Source organism: Chelonia mydas, chromosome 10 (assembly GCF_015237465.2).
Source record: "Chelonia mydas isolate rCheMyd1 chromosome 10, rCheMyd1.pri.v2, whole genome shotgun sequence".
NCBI classification, from domain to species: domain Eukaryota; kingdom Metazoa; phylum Chordata; order Testudines; family Cheloniidae; genus Chelonia; species Chelonia mydas.
The window spans coordinates 50,064,991-50,090,953 of record NC_051250.2 but is presented as its reverse complement, the minus strand read 5'-3'; the positions used below and the strand labels follow the sequence as shown (position 1 = coordinate 50,090,953).

Sequence of the window (25,963 nt, the reverse complement as noted above, 5' to 3'; positions counted from 1 at the left end):
AAAGCACCTAGCATGCTCCAGCATCTTCCACCACAGGTGGGCTCTTCTTTGGTCCTCTCCTATCTTTCAATCAGGACCAGGAGTGCTGAAACCATTTTTTTATAGCTGGGGTGCTGAGAGCCATTAAACCAAACTGTAAACCCTGTATATAATGGAACCACTTCAAGCCAGGGGGTGCAGCAGCATACCCAGCACCCCTAGTTCCAGTACCTATGAGCAGGACAGCCACCTCAGGCCTTCCAGGTGCATCACAACCCTGCTGTTCCCAGCAGGAATGACCACAGCCTCTCTGCTGGAGTTCATTCTCACCAGGGGAGCATCCCTCACCCTCCCTGGTCTTCAGCTCTCCAGCATGGAGACATCAGTGGATAAATCCCTTCACTGGTCTCTCTGCCGTCAGCCCTCTCTGGCACTCAGCTTTGGCTCTCCAGCTTAGAAGTCAGCAGGCAACTTCCTCTGCTGCTCTCTGGCCTTCAGCCATCTCCAGCCCTGGTTGGCCAGCCCCTGGTTAAGAGGGATCAGCCAGCAAACCCCTCTGCTGCTCTTCTACCTTCAGCTTTCCCCCAGGAGCCTCCTGCAGCTTCTTTCTATAGTCTCCTGGCTCTCACTTGCCAATCTCACCCCATTGAAGCTCTCATGTGCACTTCTCCAGACTGAACCCTCCACTATCTCTTTCCCCATTTTTATGGCTCAGATGCCATCCCTTGAAACCCAACTGGGAAGCAGTTGATGAGTCAAAAGGCCAGTGCTACCCTGTGACAATGCATTTTTTGGTGAAACTGCTATTCACCAAAAAAGTTTCACCCAACTTTACTACCAGGTACTAAACATTCTCAACTGCCACTGAGACAGGATTGAGCCCTTAGGTACATTAAAAAGATATGCAAACATGCGGATATCTTTAATTTATATTATATTAAGGGCTCAATTGTGCCCTCCTTATGCAGGTGCAAGTAGTGCAAGGTGCAATTCCAGGAAGAAATGTGCCTGAATCATCTTGAATTCTTCTTGGTAATTCCTGTTGTAATGTTGGTCCCTCCTGCAAGGACTGGTTTAAAGACCACAAGTTTGCAGTAAGAATTCTAAACACTCAAGACAGCGGAGTCACCCTAGCTTTACATCAATGCTAGATGAGAATATGGCCCTGAAGCTCCCGAGTTGTATAACCCCTGTGTCTCATCACAGGGTATATAGAAATATGTGAAAAAAAAAAAAACCCGCCATCACTAAAATGAGTTATAGTACCAGAGAATGCATCCTCAGGACGTGAAAAGTTTAGAATGCATCCTCAATGGACATAAATAATGTTGTGGTGGGTTTGGTCACAGAGACCCCCTTGGAACTGTCATCTGAAGTGCTGAGATTACCTCTGAGCACATTTCCCCTGCCAGCTTGGGACTCCAAAACCCTGTCATGTTGAGCCAGACATGCTAGCCTGCTGAAACACAGACCCAGGTGTGGTCCATGCCCGCAAAGCTGCAGGCTTTAAGTGAAAACAGATCAGAAGGTCACCTAGCTCCAGCACCCAGACACCCAGTTCCCAATGGGATCCAAACCCCAAATAAATCCGTTTTACTCTGTATAAAGCTTATACAGGGTAAAGTCATAAATTGTCCACCCTCTATAACACTGATAGAGATGCACAGCTGTTTGCTCCCCCAGATATTAATCACTTACTCTGGGTTCATTAACAAACAAAAACATGATTTTATTAAATATAAAAAGTAGGATTTAAGTGGTTTCAAGTAATGACAGAACAAAGTAAGTCACCAAGCAAAATAAAGCAAAAGCATGCAAGTCTAAGCCTAATACATGAAGAAACTGATTACAGATAATATCTCACCCTCAGAGATGTTCCAATAAGCTTCTTTCACAGACTAGACTCCTTCCTAGTCTGGGCCCAATCCTTTCCCCTGGTACAGTCCTTGTTAGTTCCAGCAGACATCTTAGGTGGAAAGCAGGGGTGTTCTCAAGACTCACAGCCACCTCTGTCCTGCTTCACCCCTTTTTATGGTTTTGTCACAAGGCAGGAATCTTTTGTCTCTCTGGGTCCCCACCCCTCCTAAATGGAAAAGTACCAGATTTAGGATGGATTCCAGTATCAGGTGACGTGATCACATGTCCTGTGAGACCCCAGCCTCCATTCTTCCCGGGCTGGCCCCCCATGTACACTGGAAGGTTTGTAAGTAAACAGAGCCGTTTACAACCAATTGTCCTAGTCAATGGGAGCCATCAAGATTTAAACCACCATTAATGGGCCAGTCTTTGCATAATTACAATAGAACCTCAGAGTTATACTTCATATTTTTAGCTTCAGATCCAAGAATACCACCTATATACAAATAGGAGGAATATATTCAGTAGATTATAACCTTTGTTATGATACCTCACAAGAGACCTTTTGCATAAAGCATATTCCAGTTACATCATATTCACACTCATAAGCATATTTCCATAAAACACATGGAGTGCAATGTCACAAATGTAATGGAGGAAGCCACGTTGGCCACAAGAAATCCAGGCTACCTTTCTATGGAGGAGACAAAATTATGCTAAACAGATTTCTCTCACACTTGCACTAGTCCAAATAGCCACACCTACTAATCCTGTCAGCTTATTTACAAGCTAGTAGTAGTAGCTATTTATCGCTGACTGTGCAAACTTGTTTTTCCACAAATACTGAAACAAACTTTCTCAAACTATTAATGTAATGTAAAAAGAAAAGGAGTACTTGTGGCACCTTAGAGACTAACAAATTTGAGCATAAGCTTTCGTGAGCTACAGCTCACTTCATCGGATGCAATGTAAAAGCCACATTAAGCTTAAAGAACAAAATAAAATAAAAAAATTACTGCCTACTAAAGTTCACAGATAGCTAATAGATTTTATAAAAGGGTGGCTGCTAATCACAGGCATAGTTTGACTTCTATATTTGGGGGGGGCCCAGGAGCCACCCCTCCCCAGCCACCCTGCTCTGAAGGCCAGCAGAAATTCAGAGCTGGGTGGCTGGAAAGTGGCGGCTTCTGGCTGGGATGTTCATGTGTTTGTGGCATGGGAGGATTATATTTTTAATCCCACTCCCAGCCCCATCCCCCCACCCAATACCCACTCCCACCCATTCCCGGATTGTTTCTTGAATTTTTATCCTGCTCCTGCTATTATGGCAGCAGGTCCTGCAAGACCCATGGGATCCCAGTCCCACTGCAGGGCTCTACCTCACATTAGGAATCAAATCTAAATTGTAAACTACTAAAACAAAAATTGTATATAGTTTGTGGGGGGGGGGGAGGGACAACACCTCTACATACCCCCCAAATCTACGGTCCTGCTGCCAACAATAGCCTATCCTGAAGTGGAAACAGCTATCTTGATTTAAAAGAAAAGGACCAAAATCTCTCTTGTAGTGACTAAATATAATTAAAAATAAGTTGATTTTCCTTTTAGTTTGGTAAGCAGACAAATTTAGTACATTATTAAAAACTATGAGAGCATGGAAAAGAAATAATACATCAAGCCTTTTAGTCAAAAAAGGCTTTATTCAGAAGATAAAGTGTATGACACAACTCTAGAATAATCTTGTAATAGACTGGCTTGCTCCTTTCTGACCTATGCAGCAGAAATCCAGCTCTCCAGTGGAAACTTTCCAGTAACCACTTCTGTATAGCCATTTGTAGAGAGTACAATGAGGCTGAGTGGATAGAATTCATTATAATACTTTCTCTCTTCCCCATCCATTTTCAAGTAACTGCAGCCCAGTTTCCAGACTTAAAAACATGTCACAGAAGGTATTTTTCCCCTCCACAAATTCTGCACTTTCATCTTCCTTAATATCAGAGTTCTGGATACCATATAAGCCTAGAATCCTGTGTCCAGCACACACACACAGCTATGCATATAATTTTAACTGCCCAAACTCAAGCCTCTCTCTCTTATATATATATATGGCGCTATTTGATGGGATCAAAGTACTATGCCAGTTTCTTTATAAATGTCACCACAGAAGCATATGTATCTCAAGTATTTCAAACGACTATCTCCAGTCCTTGAAACTCCAGTGTCACCAACATCCTTTTAACAGAAAAAAAAAAACCAAAGATCAAGCAAAACTCCCCTTTACTAAAATGAAAGCAAAATTTGAGAGGCTTAAACTGCCCTCCCAAAGTCCAAAAGTCACAGATCAGCATCTTTTTCTCTTGATTCATCTCCTTTAGCATATATCTATTGACCAGTGTGAACAAAATTTCTTTGCTTATGCATCAACATCCCAGACATCTGCTGAGTAAAAGTATGCAAAGATGGAACAAGAGTCTTTATCTATAATTTGCAGAAAGCACAGATTTTATGAGTAACCCATAATATGGATATTTACACAAGTGTCAAACCTCTGATTTTTATTTTTGGACAAAATATAATTTAAGAGAGAAATTCCTGTTTTAGCTACGTTAAGATTTGAGAAGAAGTCAATCCAATTGAAGAGGTTATCAATATTACTCATCAGCGCAAAAGGCTAATGTATACGTTTGCCCTTATGAGAATGTATAATACTTTCTGAATACATATTATCCTTGATACAAGAAGGCACTAGCCTGAAAATGGCCCAAATTAACAAAATTACCTTTGATCGTAAAGCAAATCTACCTGGGCACACAAGTTATTATCTAGAGTTTTACACTTATGTAAAGTGGATGACAGAGGAAATATAAAATCCAATTTCATTTTTACAGAAAAGGTGAGGCTGTTGTTCTAATAAAGTGTTCCGGAACTCACATTCATGGTGTTCTCACCACTTTATTTTAAGCCTTTAGCGGTTACAGTAATGGACTTTACAGAAAATACTAAAATTATAATAATTAGTAATAATATGAACACTATGTTAAGAAAATGTCTTCAGTGTGGTTTGTGCTTATATTACATACCTCCCAACCTTTCCAATCCAAGCAGGATTTGGTCACTGTCAATCCCTGTGGACCCATCTCCACTGCAGCCCTTGGTCCCAGTGCCTCTTTTACCATGCCCATGCCACAGTCAGCCTCCACCTTCCAGCCCAAGCAGGTGCAATGTCATTTCCCATCCCTGAGCTCCCTACAGCCATTGAACATGCCCAAGGAGGCTGAACATGCCCAGGAACAGCTGAAACCGCTGCCCTCTCTAGCTCTGCCCCTGCCAATGATGCACACCATATGTACGGCTGTGGGTGCCACTGAATGCAGGAAATGATCTACTTCAACTAGGCCATGGGGTTTAGTGGGTCAAAGTGGGACAGTCCCATGGAACCCATAACTGTTGGGAGACATTACTAATAATTATTACACACATTTCCAAACAGTCTGGAGAAAGAGAGATAGATGTGTATGCCAGAAGAGCCTCATTACAATAATAATAACAGTCGTAATTATTCCCTTCTGCTCTGATCAGACAGGAAAAGAGGTAATGACTAATAATAGTTGGAATAGTCCACCATCTTTAGTGGGACACAACAAACTGCTAGTAAATGTCACTCATTTCACAATCTTTTCTTAAATTAAGTTTCAAATTTCCCCATGAAATCATAGTAACAAGTCATAAAACAGAGACTGGTGAACTAAAATTAATAAACCTGAGGTAAAATTCTTAGGATGCCCTTGGCTATTTTCTTGTATGCAATTTCCCATCCAAGAGATGGATCAGTCTGTCTGCTCCTGTTCTACTGCAGGCAGTGATCTAGGTGCCAGTCTACTAAAAATCCCATGACTTGTGATCAATTTGCAAGAGTTGGCAATGTGCCTTCCCCTGGCTGCTCGGAGGGGACTTCCTTTACCTGCCTCCACCTCCATGCTATGAAACCTGGCATCCAATCCCTTTTATTTCTCACCTCCCTCATCGTTCTCTGCACAACAACCTCTCAGCCTCCTTCCTGCCCCACATACCCCTGCATCATTCTGCTGCAACCCCTAAATCTGCCTCTTGCTCTTCCCACTGACCCCTTCCCCTCATTCACTTTTCCGTGGCTCTGCACCTCCTCACAGTCCACGTCCTGTCTACCCCCCTAAACTATACAGTGACAGCCATTTTACCTGTGAGCATAGCTTCAATCTCACTGAAAACAGCAAGAGGTGACAGACAACTTTATTAAGGGCAGCCTCACTTCTGCAAGCTGATAACCAGCTGGGAAGTGGTGGCCATCTTGCTGGCTTCAGCCCCATTGACAGTAATAGGAGGTGGTAGCCATTTTGAATATGTGAAAATTCATGAGTTAGCAACCTTTCTTCATGTTATTACATGAAAGGTTAAAAAAAAATCCCAAAATTGCTAGAGTTGTGACCAAAACAAAAAAAAAAACAAAAACAAGAGCTGGCAATACTGCATCCTGTTAGTCACACATTATAACACTCTCAGAAAATCATATAGTTACCCATCCACTCTGTAGACACTCACAGAGGCCCCAGTTCAGCAAAGCACTTAAGTACATACTTAAATTTAAGTGTGTGTTTAAGTCCCATTGACTGTAATGTTAAACGTGAACTTAACTGCATTGCTGAATACAAACCAAAATCAGGGCTCATTCATCTAAACAGGCAAGATGGGAAAGGCCTAGTTTAAGTTATCCACAGTCACAATCTGGATATTTCCAAAAGTCCATATTCAAATCAGAAAGCTATATGAAATGTAAATATGTCTACACTCATAAATATGGACTTCTCACAACCCAGAGTGGAATAGGAGGGATTCAAAATATTCCCAGCTGCTAGTATATAAATCAAAGATACATGAAAATGGTACAGGAGCACAGTTAAGGGTTTCTGGACTGTCTTACCTGTGCATTTCCCATTTCCAGGCACTTGGGAGTTGGGTTTAACCTCATTAAATGGTCAAAAAGTCAGAAGATTTTCAGTGCAAGGTTCTAATAACGATTCTTTTAACAAATTAATTATACAAACTTATTTTCATTTTACTGAAATTTTTGATCTGGGAATGTCACATAGAATTATATACTTTTGTCTAGCAGTTAGCCATGAATTTCTGCAATTGACCGTCTGAATCATAATTCAGTTTTTAGAACTGCTAGACTAAGCTATTGCTTGTGGAGAAGTTTTTTGTTTTTTTACAATGCAATGTACTGAGTTGCTTTCCATTGCCAGAAGTCGGCACTAGATGACAGTATATGGATCACTCAATAATTGACCTGTTCTGTTCATTCTTTCTGAAGCATCTGGCACTGGCCTGTCAGAAGACAGGATACTGGTCTGACCCAGGATGGCTGTTATGTTTTTATGCACTGAGTTATATTTCCTGGATTTTGTGCCATTCGTTTGGTACATTTGTAATAGACCTGAACCTATGGTTTATTTACTGAATCCTAAGTCCTCTGCATCTTGATGGAACATTAGTAAATATTTTGAATGTAGTAAAGATAGCCTTTTCGCAAAAAGGCTTTAATGTTTAATATGAAATAAGGTTTTAAGCACATTGCACCAATAGGTTGGCTAATAAGGAGCGTATTGAGAATGGTGTGTCTGGATGGTGATTTCATCCACCCTTGAGACTAAGTCCCTCATGTGATACGTCTAATACCAGCTTGGAATATTTAAGTCCACTAATAGGTTCCTAACCTGAATTTCCTTCAAATTATATTTAATCAAGTGCTTGTTTCCATGGCAGATTGGGGTGAAATTCTGTCCCTATTAAGTCAATGCCAAAACTTCCACTGACTTCAACAGAGTCAGGATTCTACCTTACTCACTTATGTACAAATTTAAAAACACAAGTTACATTAAGCTACCCACAGCAGGTACTCTGATATCAACTGTGAAATAGAGAGAACCAGTACTTCCGCCTCTAGAAATATTAGCAGTCATGTATTCAAGATGAAAAATAAAGAACTTAAGGGGTGGGAAGAAAAATAAATCTTAAAAGGGAAATACAAATGAATCTTATTGAAACAAAGTTTTAAGGTGCTGATAATGATTTGTCAGTGCTTAGTGTAAGTCTAGAATAAGGTGTCTATCAGGAACCAAGCTCTCTCATGTATTGGAAAAAAAAAATCGAGACAATTAATTTCGAGATTCTGAAATTAATTGATATTGGCTGTTGCCCACCCTGAGCAGGCTGCCAGTTCTACAGTACTATTTGCCTTGCTTTACATATATGTACGCTGAAGGAGAAGAAAAAAAAATCACATTACGCTGAGAGTGACTGCTGCCCTAAGGTTGAAGTAACTTTTAAGCCATTTTTCAACTCCATACTCTCTTTTTTTACAGAAAAGTTTTCAATTTTTGTAGAACTACAAATCTTCACATCAGTATTCAGATCACTGCTTCCCTCCCCCCCACAAAATCACTGCTACACCCATTTCTGGATTTAACAGTTTCTGTCTTATGCAGTGAACACTATGCCACTGGACACAGGTGTTCAAATAAAAAAAAGACTGCAAACTGACCATTTTTATAATTAAACACACAGAATACTATAAAGGGACATTCTGTGATCCAGAGATCCAGAACAGAATTGGTAAAATTTTGATAATTATTACACTGTGGATAGGACATAGTCTGAACTGAATAATGCTAGTAGCAATAAAATTCAGACAGTCTATGGATTAGCAAAGGAGATTGTCAATTCAGAATCATTGGCACAGTTTTCTTTGCTTTCTAGTTTCAACAAAGGACTTTTGTCATTCTGCATTAAATAGTAAAATTAACATTAAGTGACTATGGTTCACATTGACTTTAGCAGGAGCAGAATCAGGTCCTTAGTTTTAGGGTTTGTGAAATAAAGATATTGTTTGTTAGTATAAATTCTCAAGTTACTTTACCTGGTTTCGTGGCTTTCTGCCATTTCATTTTCATCTTGCAATTTTTTCTTAAGGGTCTCTTCGCTGCCAGCCATTCTGACAAACTCTCCACAACAAATATGCTAAAAATTTGTCTGGATCAGGCATAAATAAGCTCCTGAGACCATTTAAGAAACTAACAGAAACAGGATACTTGTTCAAATAAAGACGTAATGCAAGAGGAGGAGACTAAAGCTCCATTTCTCTCCGATTTTAACATGCTTGAAATATCTCAGAGCCTGCCAGTTGCTTACTGTTAAAACTTTTTTATTCAGTTTTCTGTAATTATACATGAGAAGAATTTCAATGAGACCATAGTTCTTTAAGATGCAAATTTTCTCTTTTGCTAGGCTAGCTAACCAATCAGTCCACAGCTTACAACAACTGAAGCAATTCTGATTCTCTTATTAATTCTAGTTTCAAAATAGAGCATCCAAGTAAACTATTTTCTCCAAAAAATATAGATTAATTAAATTAGGATATGACTCTGACAAGTCAATGAGACATATGAAACCCATTCCTGTAAGTGGCTGAGTGCCAACAGCTCCCTTTTACTTCAATTCACAGGACCAGGACTACCATATATATTGAAAAGGATCTACTCACCACTTAACTAATAGCCTGCCAGAATTTAAGAAAACGGTGTTTGGCCACTTGGGGAATAAATGTATATGGACACTTTCCTAAATTTATATTATCCCCTTTGCTAGAAGTGTATTATTGCTGAAATATATCCCCAGTATATTGACAATGCAGCACAGTATTCAATAAGTATCATTCTATCAAGTGCAATTTGAAATGGGCGGGGAAAAAGAGAGAAAACCTTGGAGGTAGGTCCCAAGAGTTCTCATCCTAACCACCCCCAGAAATTTGTTTGAAAATATGTAATAGCACAATATGAAACATTACAAAGGCAAAAAAGTGTATATTTATGGGGCCCAGGATTCAAGAATAAGCATTTTTGTCAAGGGTGATTAAAATCAGAGTCAGAGAAATCTCCCTACTTCTTCCTTCAGTTTGGTGACAATTTTCAAAAGGGTTCCTTCAGGGCTCTAGAAAGCCCACTTAAATTTATTACTGGTTTTCCTAATCATTACAAGGAAAATGTATATAACCCTGGACTGAAACCTTATGTGTTAGTTTCAGCTTGGATAACTTTTACTGTAGAATGTAACAAAGCAGCAGGCCATGGCAGACCAAGTGGGCCCTTTTGCCTTTTTTTTTTTTTTTGTGGGTGTTCAGCTTATTAGAAGCCCAGCGTCAAGAGGAATAAATTCCAGACATGTACTCCCCTCTAATCATATTTTTTTCTTTCTCTTATCACCTAAAATTTTTTACCTTCTACTGAAAGTGAAGGAGTCCAGCTAGAAGATCACTGGCTTCTGTAGGAGGGTGCTGTCTGTGGTTTTGGGTGGTTCAATGACAGGAGTGGACCTCATGGAGGGAGCATGAGTTCTGATGAGAATGCTCTGAAACCTGTCCTCTGAATGAGTGCTCCATCTTAAATTAAAAAAAAAAAAAGCCACTTCAGAGATCTGATCTTTAAAATATTTTACTTTTCTTCAGGTCAAAGGAATAACAGGGAAAACTCAATAAGCATCCCTAAATTAACCTGAAAGTACTGTACTTGGGAAGCAAGCTAGGGGCTTAGTGATTGGTAGGGGTGAAAGGAGCCACAGACCCTTTAAATACTTGTTCTTTTCCCAAGCTCAAGCATGAGAAGAAGCACAGTGACAAAGGTAGCTAAACCATTACGGTAGAGAGGATTTGTTTGCTTGAGAGGTATTTGGTAGAGAAAACTTGTTTTTCTATGGGAAAGATGATTGGACTGTATAGCTTTATAGTAACCTCTTTGCAAATTTCTTGCAGCCTCCAGCTAGAGAGGGACCTGTGTCAGAATTGCCAGGCAGCCAGCTGAGGCAGGAGCAGATATAAGCTGGAACAGGTTGGCTAGCAGGGAAAAAGGAACAGGCTAGAGAGTAAGAACAGGCTGAAGCACGAGCAATGGCGAGCTGGAGCAGTCTGTCAGAACTGCTGGGCAATATGAGCGCTCCCAGCCAAGAAGTCACATCTGAGTAGCCTGAAGAGACTGTTTCCCTTGGGATCACCTGCCCTGCTGGGGAACTGGGTGAACCCTTCAAAAAACTGGGTGAACCCTGGTTGAATGGGGAGGGGCCTATCACAAGAGCTGCAGGTAATTGCCTCTAATGACACATCATACTCTCTGGCTCAGGGATGACTCTGAGGCTTAAGCAGGTTTAAGCTGAGAGGTAACGGATTCATCAGGTTTAAGAAAGCAGACTCAAAGATAATAGGTTTAAGAATCTCATGGCTTGTCTACACTTACAGGGCTGCAGCGGCACAGCTGTAACGCTTAGTGAATATGCTACCTATACCGACAGCACAGCTTCTCCCATGAGCGTAGGTACTCCACCTCCTTGAGAGGCGGTAGATAAGTCAACAGGAGAAGACCTCCCTTTGACATAACACTGTTTACACTGGGAGTTAGGTCAGTATAACGGTGTCGCTCAGGGGTGTTAAATTTTCCACACCTCTGAGCAACATAGTAATACCAATGAAGTTTGTATGTAGACCACAGCTCTGGCTCAGAGGTAACTCGTCACATCCCGACAGCCTAATTACAGTGTCATGAACAATACAAATCTGTACTTAATTTGCCAGTGAAGTTCCTACACCACATTTCTAGCTCCTCTTCCAGTTGTACTAAAAAATACTTCTTTACAAACAAGAAGGAAGTACGTGCACCTTCACTCTTTACATGCAACAGTCTAGGTTATGTGACTAGCTTGGTCATTTTGTTGTATACCTGAATCTGTCGATCTTAGGAATTTCCAAGGCACTTATTTTATCAACTTGATCTCTAAACACCAGAGATCAGAATAAAATGAGAGCTACCCTATATTCATCAAGCGGAAAATACACTCTTGGACTGCTTCATGTACACCTATGAAAGCTATAAAGAGGAACATTTGGGGAGACTGAAGCTATATTCCTATCTCCACTGAAACACAAACTGGACTCAAAGAGCTTTTCAGAGGAGCAATGTGATAAAAAAGTATGATAGTTTTGTTTAAAAAAATTATAGGAGTCTCTCTCCTAAATAGGGATAGTTAACACGTACATTTATGTAATTTGCATGAAACTGCTGATGGCTGTATGATCTCTGATTCCTGTTCTTGATAGGCCAGTGTTGTATATGAACTGCAGTAACTTGCAATTACTATATACAGGCAATAGAGGATACTAACTCAGAATGTTCTTGCTGTTTAACTGTGCTAATACCAGCACTCTGAGCCCCCGGTCCCTTCTCTATGTTAAAAATTCCAGTAAATATTCTGTGGCATCAGTCTATATTATTTTAGCATGAATGCAAAGGATTAAACAATGCACAAAGGATTCATGGTGGCTAAATTTTCTGCTGTTTGAAAACAGTAGCAAACAGAGATTTAACAAATAAAAACCATGGATTATATTCATCCTGGCATAACAGTAAAATATTGCTAATTTCACTGGAGTTATGCCAGCACTGAGTCTGGTTCTTATAGATTTTAAAAGGATTATCATGATAAATATTATTGTACATAGATGTCATTGTACAGATTAATTTTATTTTAAATTAAAATGTCTACAACATGAATAATCACTCATTAACCAAATTACATCTTACAAAGATGTTTAAACATGTTGGGCTATATTCCCAACTGGCATGGCCTGGAGCCATGGCTGAGAATTGTCCACTAAATATATGGATTTGTGCAGAATTTTTAAATAGATTTTGGGTTTTAGTTTGTTATAAAATAAAAGCACCAACCCTGGGCTCTAGACACCTTTGCCCAAAATTAAAAATACAATCAAGTCAAAAGTAAAAGTCAGTAAATACTCCTCACCTGGAAAACTTTAAAGCTCCCTGTAGCAAGATCTTAGTTGGTCCGCCAAACCGCTGGGGGGCGGTGGAGAGCTACTGCCTCACCAAAAGGCCTTGATCACACCTCTCCGTCGATGAGAAATAAGCAGAGGGAGGTGTGCTGTCACAGTTGGCGCGACACAGAAGTACTGTCCAGAGTCAGTGGCACGCCCCACAGGCAGGGGAGCGCCAGCAAGAGTCCGTGATGTACCCCTCAGGCAGGGGAGCACTGGCAGAGTCCTTAGCTCTTTATCAGGGTTCTGCCACCCCAAGGTGGGGTAGCAGAACACAGGCCCACCTGACTCCACTGCATTCCAGCCTAGGGCCCTGATACTGGCGGGAGGAGAGTGTCCCACCACTGGGTGAGCAGGGATCCATCCGCAACATGCTGATCAAACACTAACTCACCACACTGTCCAGTTCCACCCCTGGGCTACTTCCTACCCAGTCTCTCAAGTGGGTCCCTCTGGTTCCTCCAACTTGTCAGGGTATTCAGCTGCCAGTAGCCCCAGCTCACCCTCAGCGTTGGGCTCACTCTGGCTTGGGTTGCTGCCTGGCTCGTCCAGTTCCTTTGTGGCCAGCAGTCCTGGTAGCCCAAGTCCTTCCTCTGGGTCAGTTTTCCCCTGGTTCAGCAGCAGGGTCTACAGGGAGCAGCCTGTGTCTGTCCCCCTCCCTGGTGCTGCCCTGCCTGGGCTAAGGGCTCTGCCTTTTGTACTTCCTGTTCCACCCCTCCCCTTCCGGGGGTGGGGGGGGGGGTGTAAGCTTGGCCTGGCTCCGCCCAGTCAGGCAGAGAGAGTAGCTCTTTACCCTCTGGTTCGGAGGAAGGCCATCCCAGCTCCCTACACTCCCAAACAAACAATGACATCAAAGTGAGAGAAAAAAACTCCCTTCAGAACCTCAGTTCCATTGTGTCCCTGCCCAAGCTTTGGTAAACAAATGTACATTCCCTGAAAGTGAACAAATCTGGGCTATTTGGGACCAAATATGGAAGGACATAGAATATCAGGGTAGGAAGGGACCTCAGGAGGTCATCTAGTCCAACCCCCTGCTCAAAGCAGGACTAATCCCCAATTTTTGCCCCAAATCCCTAAATGGCCCCCCTCAAGGATTGAACTCACAACCCTGGGTTTAGTAGGCCAATGCTCAAACCACTGAGCTATTCCTCCCCTCAGTAAAACTCTGGGTTTAGCAGGCCAATGCTCAACCCACTAAGCTATCCCTCCCTCTGATTAGGTTGCAAAACTCAAGGATACCTCCGAGAGAATGTTGTGCCATCAGCACAACCCCTCACCCACTTCTTTTACACTAAGGGGGATCCAGCTCAAAAAAGGCAACTCCTCTCCCCAGTTGAATCTCCCACCCCTAGGGAAAAAAAACCCTACCCTCACCCATTTCTACTGCCCTGTCACTGCGGCTGGAACACAGGGATGACCTAGTAGCCATTAGTCAGAAGAAGCATCATTTCCCTCACAAAATTTGCCTTCCCAGGCACAAGCATACCCAGCCACACCTACAAACACTCAAAAGCTCACTTCCTGTAACGTCTCCTCCTAAAACCTGCTTCCCTGCCTCACCATGCCTCTGAGGCAGGAACTGCAGTGCCCTTTTGAAGAGTGCCTTGTGATTTCCTGGGAATTATTTGGGAATAAGTTGCAGAGGAGATGGAACAATTTTTTATAGTGGTGGGGGGGTGGTGGCTGAGAGCCATTGAGCCAAACTGTAAACCCTGTATTTAATGGAAACCACTTCAAGCCAGGGGGTGCTGTAGCACCCCCAGCATCTATGATAAGTTGAATTTTAAAAATAAATAAATGACCACAAAACTTCCTTGGAGTTGAGTATAATTTACTGTTGACCCTAATTAATGAAGGTTATATTTCAAAGAAAAAAGGTACTATAGAGTTATAATTATTAAATTACATATGGCATCATGAGGAAGAAAAAGGAGATGGGTATGTAAATCAGGGGAAAGAAACAGATAGTTTTTTCTAATCTGGACAACTGGAGAGGGAAAGAACATTCTGTTAGATCAGAGTGGCACTTGACCTGAGGCAAGAAAGGCCTAGAAGACAAAGCTACTTTGTGCTGAAGGGCCTGAGGACTTGTCTACACTTACCGGAGGACCGATGCTGCTGTGATCAATGCATCAGAGGTCGATATTGCTCTCCCATCAACTCCTGTACTCCAGCTGATCGAGAAGAGTAAGGGGAGTCGACAGGAGAGCATCTCCTGTCGATATCGCGTAGTTTGTAAGTAGATCTAAGCTATGTTGATTTGAGTTACACTATTCATGTAACTCAAATTGCCTAGCTTAGATCAGCTTTTCCCTTTAGTGCAGACAAGGCCTGAGTTAGTTCCAAATAAATAACCTGAAGTGAATCTTTACATTTGTCTTCAGTTATTCATTCATCTAGTTACCCTGTCTACAGCACTAAGCCACTTAGGGGTATGTCTCAGCATCTCTTTGGCCAGTAGAACTCACAGTGTGAAAGCAGGCATGTTTTCTCCCAGTTGTTTTATTATTATTAATTATTTATTAAAGATTTTCATGTACTTTAATTAAAACTTTCCTTAGACGAGGACTTCTAAAGATGTTGGTCATACATCCTGTACTGCCTTAAATGTCTTGAATCAAAAAGAATCGTCTGATTGATCTTAAAGTTATAGTTTTGACCTTCCCTTCAATGCTGGTTACTTCTAAACAAACAGCTTCCATAAAAGAGCTGATCAAGATGTCCTTTTCTGGTATTTATCCAGGGGAAATACCCCACTTGCAGTACCACTACAGATACAAAATCTATCTTTTTATAAGATCATTTCTAAGTCACCCTAAATTGAAGCTGAAAATATGTTCATAGCTGGAAAATAATATTAGAGGTTTTTTCCCCTCAGAACTCTTGCCAGTTCAGATTTGGACTGCAGAAGCAACCATTCACAGAGCAGGGAGGTTGCTCTAAGTGACTGATTCTAAGAGAAGGTTACTTACCCTGTGCAGTAACTGTGATTCTTGGTTTTAGAGGGGTAGCCATGTTAGTCTGTATCAGTAAAAACAATGAGGAGTCCTTGTGGCACCTTAGAGACTAACAAATTTATGCCCAAATAAATTTGTTAGTCTCTGTGATTCCTGGAGATGTGTGTCCCTATGGGTGCTCCACTCTAGGTGTGCTTGCACCCCCTGTGCTTCAGATCAGAGATTTTAAGTAGCAGTGTCCACTCAGCCCACACATGCACGCTCCCCATCTCGTGCCCTGCATCAGGGCTACATAGCACTGCGTGGGCAAATCATGCTCAGGTCCTTCTCTACCACAATGCTCACTGGAAAGAACTCCAAAGCAGAGGGAAGGGGGGCCGGCAGTGGAGCACTGTGATGGAGTGGCTGCCCCACACAGGCAGATGGAGGGTTAAAGCAGCCCTCAGGGAGGCTGAACAAAACCCAACCAATGGGAAGAGGGTTTGTAGAGAGCCAATCAGGAGAAGGTTTGTTGGAGCAGTCAATCAGGGCCAGGGAGGACCATATAAGAAGGGCTGCTCAACAGAGCAGAGTCAGTCTCTCCTTGGAGTGCAAGGGAGAAGGACTGGCTGCCTAAGAGGAGTACCAGAGATAGGGTCAGGGGGCCAATAGGAAGCTCCAGCCTGAGGACTGCTGGACTGAGGCCCCTGATACAAAGGGCTAGGAAGGTGCTAGGGCTACAGGAAAGTGGCCAAGGGAAATAGGTGGTGGGAGTTGGAAGGGCAGCAGCACGTGGCTGCCAGCTATAGGGTCCCTGGGACAGGCCCTGGAGTAATGGGCAGACCTGGGTTTCCTCCCATGGCCCCCCCCTTGCCACTGAGGGGAATGGCCAGTGCATGGACTGCAGTTCACCACTGAGGAGAGTGGCCAGATTAGAGACTGCAGTGTGCCACTGAGGGAAGTGGCTGGACTGAGGACTGTCAGATCCCCTGGAAGTGGGGAGAGAACCAAGTGGGGCACAGCCAAAGGGTTGTGTCCAGAAGAGGATGCTGCGGTCCGGGGAGCAACGTGGGGTCTTAGAGGTGGAGCAGAAGCGATGGCCGTGAGACACCACTAGAGGAAGGTGCACTGGCAACCAAGAGCTAATTCCCAGCACAGCCAGCAGGAGGCGCCAAGGTGGTGAGTCAGGCCCCCGTCACAAGCACCCATAGGGACACACATCTCGAAGAACCACAGTTATTGCACAGGGTGAGTAACCTTCTTTCTCAAGTAGCAATCCATTCTAGGTGACTCTGCAGCATACCCCTAAGGGAGGGATGGGGCTTTGGTGTCGGGTCTAGAATTGAGAATGAAACAGTGAAGCCAAATATGGCATTGGACACTGAGTTGTGAGAGACAGCATAAAGTTCAGCAAAATGTATGAGCAGATAGATGTCCAAGTAGTGGCTCTACATATTTCTGTGACCAGAATGTTTTTGAGGAAAGCTATGGAAGTGGAGAGGGATCTCGTGGAATGAGATCATACTCTAGAAGGAGGCTGAAGATTGTGAGACCAATAGCAGTAGGTAATCCAGCTCAATATCCATTTAGAAAGGCTTTGTCTGAAGACTGACGATCCCTTAGATCTGTCTGCAATGGAGAGAAATAGTCTAAGATTTCCTGAAGGACTTAGTCTTATCTAAATAAAAAGCTAGTGCTCTCCTGACATCCAGTGTGTGCAATGTCGCATCTCTTTTGTCTCCATGTGGTTTCAGAAAGAAAACCTGGAGGTGGATAGGTTGACTTATGTGGAAGTCCAAAGATATTTTCAGTAGGAACTTGGGGTGTGGTCTTAGTGTGACCTTCTCTGTAAAAAAGACTGTAAAGGCAGGGTATGCCATTAGAGCCTCTAGCTCTCCCACTCTTCAAGCAGAAGTAATGGCTACTAGAAATGCAGTTTTCATAGAGGCGTAAAAGTGAGGAGATGGCCATGGGTTTGAATGGAGGTCTTATAAGACACCTGAGGACAAAATCGAGGTTCCATGCCAGTGTGGGGCATCTGATTTCTGGGAAGATGTTACCCAGACCTTTGCGAAACCTTCTTGTTGTGGGAAAAGCGAAAACAGAACAACCCTCTATCTTACGATGGGAGGTCATGATAGCTGCAAGGTGCACCTTTACCGGAGCTTAGAGATAATCCTGACCTTTTTAGCTCTAGGATGTAACCTAGCACAAATGATAGTGCAGAGGATGTAAGAGGAATGTGTCCCAAGTCACACGAGAGTTTGATTCTCTCTTCCACTTTTAGATATACGTGTTGTGAGTAGTTTGCTTCCTGCTACGTAACAGCACTGCATTTACATCCTCAGAGCAGGTCATTTCTAACTCTTCAAACCATTAACCAGCCACACCTTGAGCTGGAGGACCTGGAAATTGGGCTGATGGACCTTGTGGCATCTTGAGAGAGGAGATGAGGAACAGGCTGGAGAACAATTGGTTGGCAAACAGCAAGCTCAGTAAGGTAGGGGAACTGTTTGTCTTGGCCTCGTGGGAACTATAAGTATAATCCTGTCTTTTTCTTGGTTTATCTTGGATATTAGTGGAATTGGTGGAAATGTATACAAGAGACCTCTCTTCCATTGGAGAAGAAAGGCATCTCCGAGAGAGTGTGACACAGACCGACCCTGGAGCAGAACCAGGAGCATTTCTTGTTTTTGACTACGGCAAATAAGTCTATTTTTGGGATGCCCCAGTGTAGAAATATGCTGTGGAAAATGGAGGGTTCTATTTCCCATTTGTGAGCCTGGGAGAAGCATCTGCTGAAAGTGTCTGCCACAGTGTTTTGTATACCCAGAAGGTAAACTGCTGAGATGTTGATCCGGTTATGAACGCACCAATTCCAGAGTTTCATTGCTTTGGCGCAGAGGGAAGACCATCTCGCTCCTCCCTGGTGGTTTATATAAAAATATATACATGAGCTGTTGTCCATCGTGATATTTATATGCTTGCCCCTAATCAGTAGGAGGAAACATGTACAGCCATTTCTGACTGCTCTGAGTTCCAACAAGTTGATATGTAGCATGGACTCAAGTGGAGACCACCTACCTTGAACACCATGGGTGCCCAAGTGGGCTCTCCATCCCAATAGGGATGTGTCCATTGCTAATACCAACATTAGGGGTGGTTCAGAGAAGGGAACCCTTGTGAAAACATTGAGGGTCCTTCCGCCAGGTCAGTGACTTTTTTACTATCAAGGACATAGACAGAAGTTTGTTTAAGATGTGTTTGCTTGGTAAATAGACAGTTTGGAGCCACCTTTGAAGGCAGCACATGTGAAGTCTCACTTGATTTATTTCAAAGGTGCCCAATGCCATGTGAGTCAGAAGCTGGAGGCAGTTTCTGGACAATGTCTGAGAGCTGACCTGGACTGCTGAGATGAAATTGATCAGAGTGTTGAACCTGTGTAAGGAAAGGAATGGTTTGGCTGCTACTGCATCAAGGTAGGCTCCTATGAGTTCCAGATGTTGTACTGTAATTGTAGTCCCAGTCAGAAGAATAGGTTCATGGCCTCTTGTGTGGCCATCAAACCCTCACTCAAGGAGCGTGCTATGAGCAGGCAATCATCTAAGTATGAGAAGATCAGAATTTCTTCTTTGTGAAGATATGCCACTACCACAGAAAGGACCTTTGAGAACACTCTGGCCATGGATAATAGACTGAATGGGAGCACCCTGTATTGAGAGTAATCATGATGCAGCGTGAATCATAGAAACCTTCTGTGGGGTGGGTGAATTGCAATATGGAAGTAAGTGTCCTGTAGGTTCTGGGCTGAGAACCAGTTCCCTTGGACCAGAGATGGAATTATTGCTGCAAGAGTTACCATTTTGAACCACTGAACCTTTACAAATCTGAGAGTGTTCTTTTTCAGGACTAGGAAGTACTTGGAATAGAATCCCCTCCCTCCCTGTGTGGGAACTGGTTCTATAGCAACCAGGTTCAGGAAAGAGTTGGTTTCCTGTCATAAAAGGTGCTCGTGAGAGGGGTCCCTGAAGAGGGACAGGAAGAGGAAGGGAAAATGGATAGAATAACTTTCAGAAATGATCTCCAATACCCACTTATCTCTAGGTACGTGTTCCCAATTTTGATAAAAGAGGCGGTCACTGAAGCAAGAGACATGGATTGTTGCAGCAGATAAGAGTGGGGGTGGTAACTCAGGTCCTTGACCAACCCATCAAAATTGATGTTTAGATGCAGTGGGTTGTGAAATGGATGCTTGTGAGGTATCTGGTCTCCTTTTCTGCAACTGCTGTCTTTTGCACTGTGTTCATAATGCCTTGGGAGGAAGGGAATTGAGTAGACCAGGGTCTCTCCACCATCTGGGATTTATTGAATCTTCTTTTTTGTGCAGGCATGTAAATTTTCAGCAAACACAAGATGGCTTTAGAATCTCTTAATGTGTGGAGGGATTCATCAGTTTTCTCGGCAAACAACTTTGATCCCTCAAATGGAAGGTCCTTGACTGTAGACTGGAGGCAGTTTGGAAAGCAGAATAACTGAAGCCAGGAAGTCCTCCTCATGACCACCGCCGTGGAGATAGAATGAGTAGCTTAGGTCAGTGGTGTCTAGAGAAGCCTGCAGAGAAGTTCTTGCAAGGAGTTGGCCTGCAGCAATGATCACCTGAAATTTCTCCCTCTGGTCTGTTGGAAGATGCTCAATAAAGGCATTCAGTTTGGAGAAATTAATATGGTTATACTTTGCCACAAGAGCCTGGAACATGGCGATCCTAAATTGTAGGGTAGCCGATGAGTATGATTTACATCCAAATAAATCAAGAGGTTGAAAATCTTTGTCATATGGTGCTGATTTAGCCTGATGCTGTTGCTATGTTCATTTACAGTATCAACAACATGAGAATTCAGGGATGGGTGTGAAAATAAAGTCTGAGTCCTTGGAGGTGGGAGGTATTGTAGCTGGGGTATGCAATATTATTTTTGCTGGGTCCAGCAAGTCCTTGTTAATGGGTAATGCAACACGGCAGATGAGGAAGTTTGCAGGATGTCGACTAGCTTGTGCTGTGACTCCTTAACCTCTTCTTGTAAAGAGTCCACTGCCCTTTTAATAAGGTCCTGAAATTGTTTAAAATCATTTGTCAAGGTTGGTGAAGGAGATACAATGGCTTCATTGGGGGAGAATGAAGGAATGTGAGTTGTAGGAATAATCATCTTGTCTAATCTCACTTCCTGTACTTCAAGACTCACTCTAGAGCTCCTGATTTGCAAGAGGAGAGAAGCTGAAGGGAACTGCCTTCTCTTCAAGTGAGAAACACTAATGGCCCTTGAGAATTTCTGGCAATAAACCACCTAGGGGTCCCAGTAAGGCCACTGAGGTGGTGCAAAAGCCATGGGTGGGGTCACTCAAGGGTGTCCAAACCAACTGGGTGGGCCATGTCTCCCATGACAGTAAACTGATTCTGCAAAGGTCTCAGAATGGAAAGCTCCCTAGTCGTGGAAAGGAGAGCCTTGGACAGAAATGTGAGAGACTGATGAGAAATTGTCGTCATTGTCCTCTTCATCATTTGGCAGAGGTGGAACAATTATGGAAGCTATGGTAGACTCTGTCAGTACTATGCACATCTCCAGGGAGTGAGAGGTGATCAATACTGGGAATGTGTCAGTGCTGAGCAGGAGAGACTCAGGCCTTTCTGAAACCACCAAGTACAGGGAAAGCGAAATTCCTGCAGTACCAGGATGGTGGGTGGTACCACTGAGGTAAGATGAGCAGAGGTGGCTGAAGTAGATGGTGCTGACAAGTTCCAGCGGTCTCTTGCACTCTGAATGACCAGTAGGAGTTAGTTTGGTTTTATGCAGGGCTGAAGTACTAGGTTCTGAGGCCCTAAGGGACCGTCAGTACCGATTTAGAGGAGCTGCGTTTTTCCCTGCTGCTTCATTCACACAACAGTACCAATCTTCAAGAGCCCAAACTCTTGGAGTCCTTAGACTTGCTGGCAATAATTGTACCTGAGGAGTCTGCAGCCTCATGAGTACCGAGTCAGAGATCAGCGCGTGCTGAGGAGGTCAATCTTGTCAGGGATCGTCTTTGTGGTAGATTCTCTACCCAAGGGATTTGAAGCCTGCTTTCTAGAGGATTTTTGAGAGGAATCCAGGGATCTTTTATTTGAAGCTATGCGGGAGTGTTGTATCAAGGAAGTTGGAGTCGGCCTTCTCGGGGCTCATTGTATGTGGAGGGGCCATGGGCTGGGGTTGGAAGCTAGTCAGAGTGAACTCTCCATCATAAGCAGATGCAATGTTAGTTCTTTTTTTTTTTCTGGCCCTTGATTTTAATTTGAGGCAGAAATTATACTTTTGAGGGCTGTGTGACTCCCTGAGACAGCATATACGGTGGGAATGTCTGTCACTGACTAGGATAGCCTCTCAGCAGGAAAGGCAACGTTTAAACCCGGGGAGCCAGGCATACCCTTTCCAGGTTCCACTTCCCAAGAGGGAAGAAACAAGGGGGGAAAATCTATGGATGGGTAACAGTTCACTATTCTAATAAGAAACTTCTTTTTAATTGTTTTAGAAACTTGAACAAAAAAGAAAGGGGATACTAGCACTAACTGTCTTGAACTATCACTAACTATCTTGAACAAGAGAAAATGAGTGAGGTAATTTCAGTTCAGACACTCCTGAGGCTCTGTTTCAGGCTGATGTGTTTTAGAAGGAACTCGGGCAGTTCACCAGGTAGCACTATATAGCCTTGGCGCAGGGCACAAGACGGACAGCATATGCAGTGGCTGAACATAGTGCTACCTAAGATCTCCCCTCTGAGGCGCAGGGGGCACAAGCACACCTAGAGTGGAGCACCCAAAGGGACACTATACACAAGAAGAATCTCACTTACACACATGATGAAATAATCCATGGAGCTACACATATCCCATTGTAACTGAGTGCACATTCAGGCTCTATACCACTATAGGCTGTAATTTTTGTCAGATCTCCTAATCTAAGTAAAACCAGTCTTGGAAACCCTTTAAGAAAACAGATGGCTGCAGGAAGTTGTATTAGCAATTCAGCAGGTGGCTCTTTTTTTCCCTCTGAGACAGTAGTGAACGAATGGCCCAGCAATTTAGAAGGTATGATTTAGAGGAGATTGAGGCCTATTTCATATAGCAAGGGAGAAAAATAGAAACCCAAACCATTAACAAGTCACACAGGGATTCTAAGAGCATTTAATGTAGCAAGGATTAAAGATAAAGTGGTACTGGTTGTTATATGTGAAAATAATGCTTGTTTCAGAGCCCAGGTGGGGGTGGTATCCGGTCTCTCCCCAGATAACCATGAGAAATGAATGTTGGAACCAGACAACAGAGTCCAGTAACAGTTTAGCGAGAAACTAGTAGGAGGCAAGAGTGTACAACTAGCTTCTTCCTACTCCCAGTCCTGCCTGCTTCCATGGACCAACAGCATTATAAGTGTGGAACATCTCCTGTTGTATTTACGTGCACATGTGTAGTTGGTGAATTAGAAGCGGATGGGACAGTTAGTAATAGCACATGAAGCAGGAGGAGAGGGAAGTAAAGGAATAAAGAGATGGTGGCAGTTGGTCATTTAATAAGAAGGTGGGCAGCTATTAGTCTGAGATGTTGCAAGGACTTACGAGGGGAAAAGTTCTTGGGGAGAGAAGCACTGATCAGCAGTTAGATGTTGAATGGTATTCAGAAATCAGACAGGCAAGCTTCCGGCTACTAATCTGAGAAGCAAAGGAAAATACAACTAGAAGATCTGAAAAAGCTGTGCCTGAATGTTTAATGAAAACAAACTATTAATAGTTATGGAAAATTACAGGTATTAAATTTAGCTACTAGAGGGTTCCTCCTCTGTTCCTTGAACACAGCTGAAACATTGATAATTACAAATAAAATGGTGCTAAAAGTCAAATATTTTATTCTGGAGGGTCAAAGAAGTACCAGGAGTCCTTGGACTTATGAGGCCCGACTTTCATCGGACACCACTTACGACGCTTTTCAATCAACTGCCTGTTTCACCCCTATGATGCTCGTTTTGCCCTTACGACAACACTCAACTTGTATACGGTTTGCTTGAAATCACTTCCTGGTTGCATTATACTGGTATGGAGCTGGAAGGGGTCAATTCTGATTGGCTTTGAGGCAGTAGGGTAGCTTGTTGCCCGTTAGGGATGCTGCTTGGTTTTTTTGGCTCCTGGCCCCAGGCTCAGCCAATCAGAAAGCTTGGACAGTGATTGGCTGAGCCTTGCTCAGCCATTGTGCCATTCTCCCTGGCTTTCTGAGCCTGTATTGCCAGCATTCTGAGCAGCGCATGTGAGTTTATATGTTTATTTTAATGCTGTTTACCAAATACAGTGTACAGTAAATAAATTGTTGCAATATTAGTCATCTATACTTCATTTAGTACAATAATTTGGGTTATTGTGGTGAAAATAGTGTATCAAGCCTTGGTTCAGAAACCAATCTCTCCTTCATACCATTTCAGAGTAACAGCCGTGTTAGTCTGTATTCGCAAAAAGAAAAGGAGTACTTGTGGCACCTTAGAGACTAACCAATTTATTTGAGCATAAGCTTTTGTGAGCTACAGCTCACTTCATCGGATGCATACTGTGGAAAGTATAGAAGATCTTTTATACACACAAAGCATGAAAAAATGGGTGTTTACCACTACAAAAGGTTTTCTCTCCCCCCACCCCACTCTCCTGCTGGTAATAGCTTATCTAAAGTGATCGCTCTCCTTACAATGTGTATGATGATCAAGTTGGGCCATTTCCAGCACAAATCCAGGGTTTAACAAGAACGTCGGGGGGGGAGGAAAAAACAAGGGTAAATAGGTTACCTTGCATAATGACTTAGCCACTCCCAGTCTCTATTCAAGCCTAAGTTAATTGTATCCAATTTGCAAATGAATTCCCATTCAACAGTCTCTCGCTGGAGTCTGGTTTTGAAGTTTTTCTGTTGTAATATCGCAACTTTCATGTCTGTAATCGCATGACCAGAGAGATTGAAGTGTTCTCCAACTGGTTTATGAATGTTATAATTCTTGACATCTGATTTGTGTCCATTTATTCTTTTACGTAGAGACTGTCCAGTTTGACCAATGTACATGGCAGAGGGGGCAAGGACTGGCCTGTCTCCCAACACATCTCTGAACAACATACTAATCCACAGAGACCTCCCTACCAACACTACAAAAAGAAGGATTCTAGGTGGACTCCTCCTGAAGGTCGAGACAGCAGACTGGACTTCTACATAGAGTGCTTCCGCCGACATGCACGGGCTGAAATTGTGGAAAAGCAGCATCACTTGCCCCACAACCTCAGCCGTGCAGAACACAATGCCATCCACAGCCTCAGAAACAACTCTGACATCATAATCAAAAAGGCTGACAAAGGAGGTGCTGTTGTCATCATGAATAGGTCGGAATATGAACAAGAGGCTGCTAGGCAGCTCTCCAACACCACTTTCTACAAGCCATTACCCTCTGATCCCACTGAGGGTTACCAAAAGAAACTACACCATTTGCTCAAGAAACTCCCTGAAAAAGCACAAGAACAATTCCGCACAGACACACCCCTGGAACTCCGACCTGGGGTATTCTATCTGCTACCCAAGATCCATAAACGTGGAAATCCTGGACACCCTATCATCTCAGGCACTGGCACTCTGACAGCAGGATTGTATGGCTATGTAGACTCCCTCCTCAGGCCCTACGCTACCAGCACTCCCATCTATCTTCGAGACACCACTGACTTCCTGAGGAAACTACAATCCATCAGTGATCTTCCTGAAAACACCATCCTGGCCACTATGGATGTAGAAGCCCTCTACACCAACATTCCACACAAAGATGGACTACAAGTCGTCAAGAACACTATTCCCCGATAATGTCATGGCTAACCTGGTGGCTGAACTTTGTGACTTTGTCCTCACCCATAACTATTTCACATTTGGGGACAATGTATACCTTCAAATCAGCGGCACTGCTATGGGTACCCGCATGGCCCCACAGTATGCCAACATTTTTATGGCTGACTTAGAACAACGCTTCCTCAGCTCTTATCCCTTAACGCCCCTACTCTACTTGCGCTATATTGATGACATCTTCATCATCTGGACCCACGGAAAAGAAGCCCTTGAGGAATTCCACCATGATTTCAACAATTTCCATCCCACCATCAACCTCAGCCTGGTCCAGTCCACACAAGAGATCCACTTCCTGGACACTACAGTGCAAATAAACGATGGTCACATAAACACCACCCTATACCG

At 43.1% G+C, this 25,963-nt stretch overlaps 1 protein-coding gene and 1 long non-coding RNA gene across 2 annotated transcripts in view; one reads left to right on the top strand and one right to left on the bottom strand.

Annotated features, from left to right (window-relative positions):
* The window catches only part of ACSBG1 (acyl-CoA synthetase bubblegum family member 1), a 70,518-nt gene extending 61,472 nt beyond the window's left edge, over positions 1-9,046 (bottom strand). Inside the window, 1 exon segment of the mRNA XM_043523573.1 lies at positions 8,792-9,046. Within this exon segment, the coding sequence (XP_043379508.1) occupies positions 8,792-8,865 (74 nt within the window). The 5' untranslated portion in view covers positions 8,866-9,046.
* Positions 9,047-16,305: 7,259 nt separating this feature from the next.
* LOC122461874 lies at positions 16,306-20,281 on the top strand. Its single transcript, XR_006284096.1, has 4 exons — positions 16,306-16,932; positions 18,033-18,184; positions 19,024-19,163; positions 20,072-20,281. It is a non-coding gene; the product is annotated as an uncharacterized LOC122461874 (long non-coding RNA).
* Positions 20,282-25,963: the final 5,682 nt, after the last annotated feature.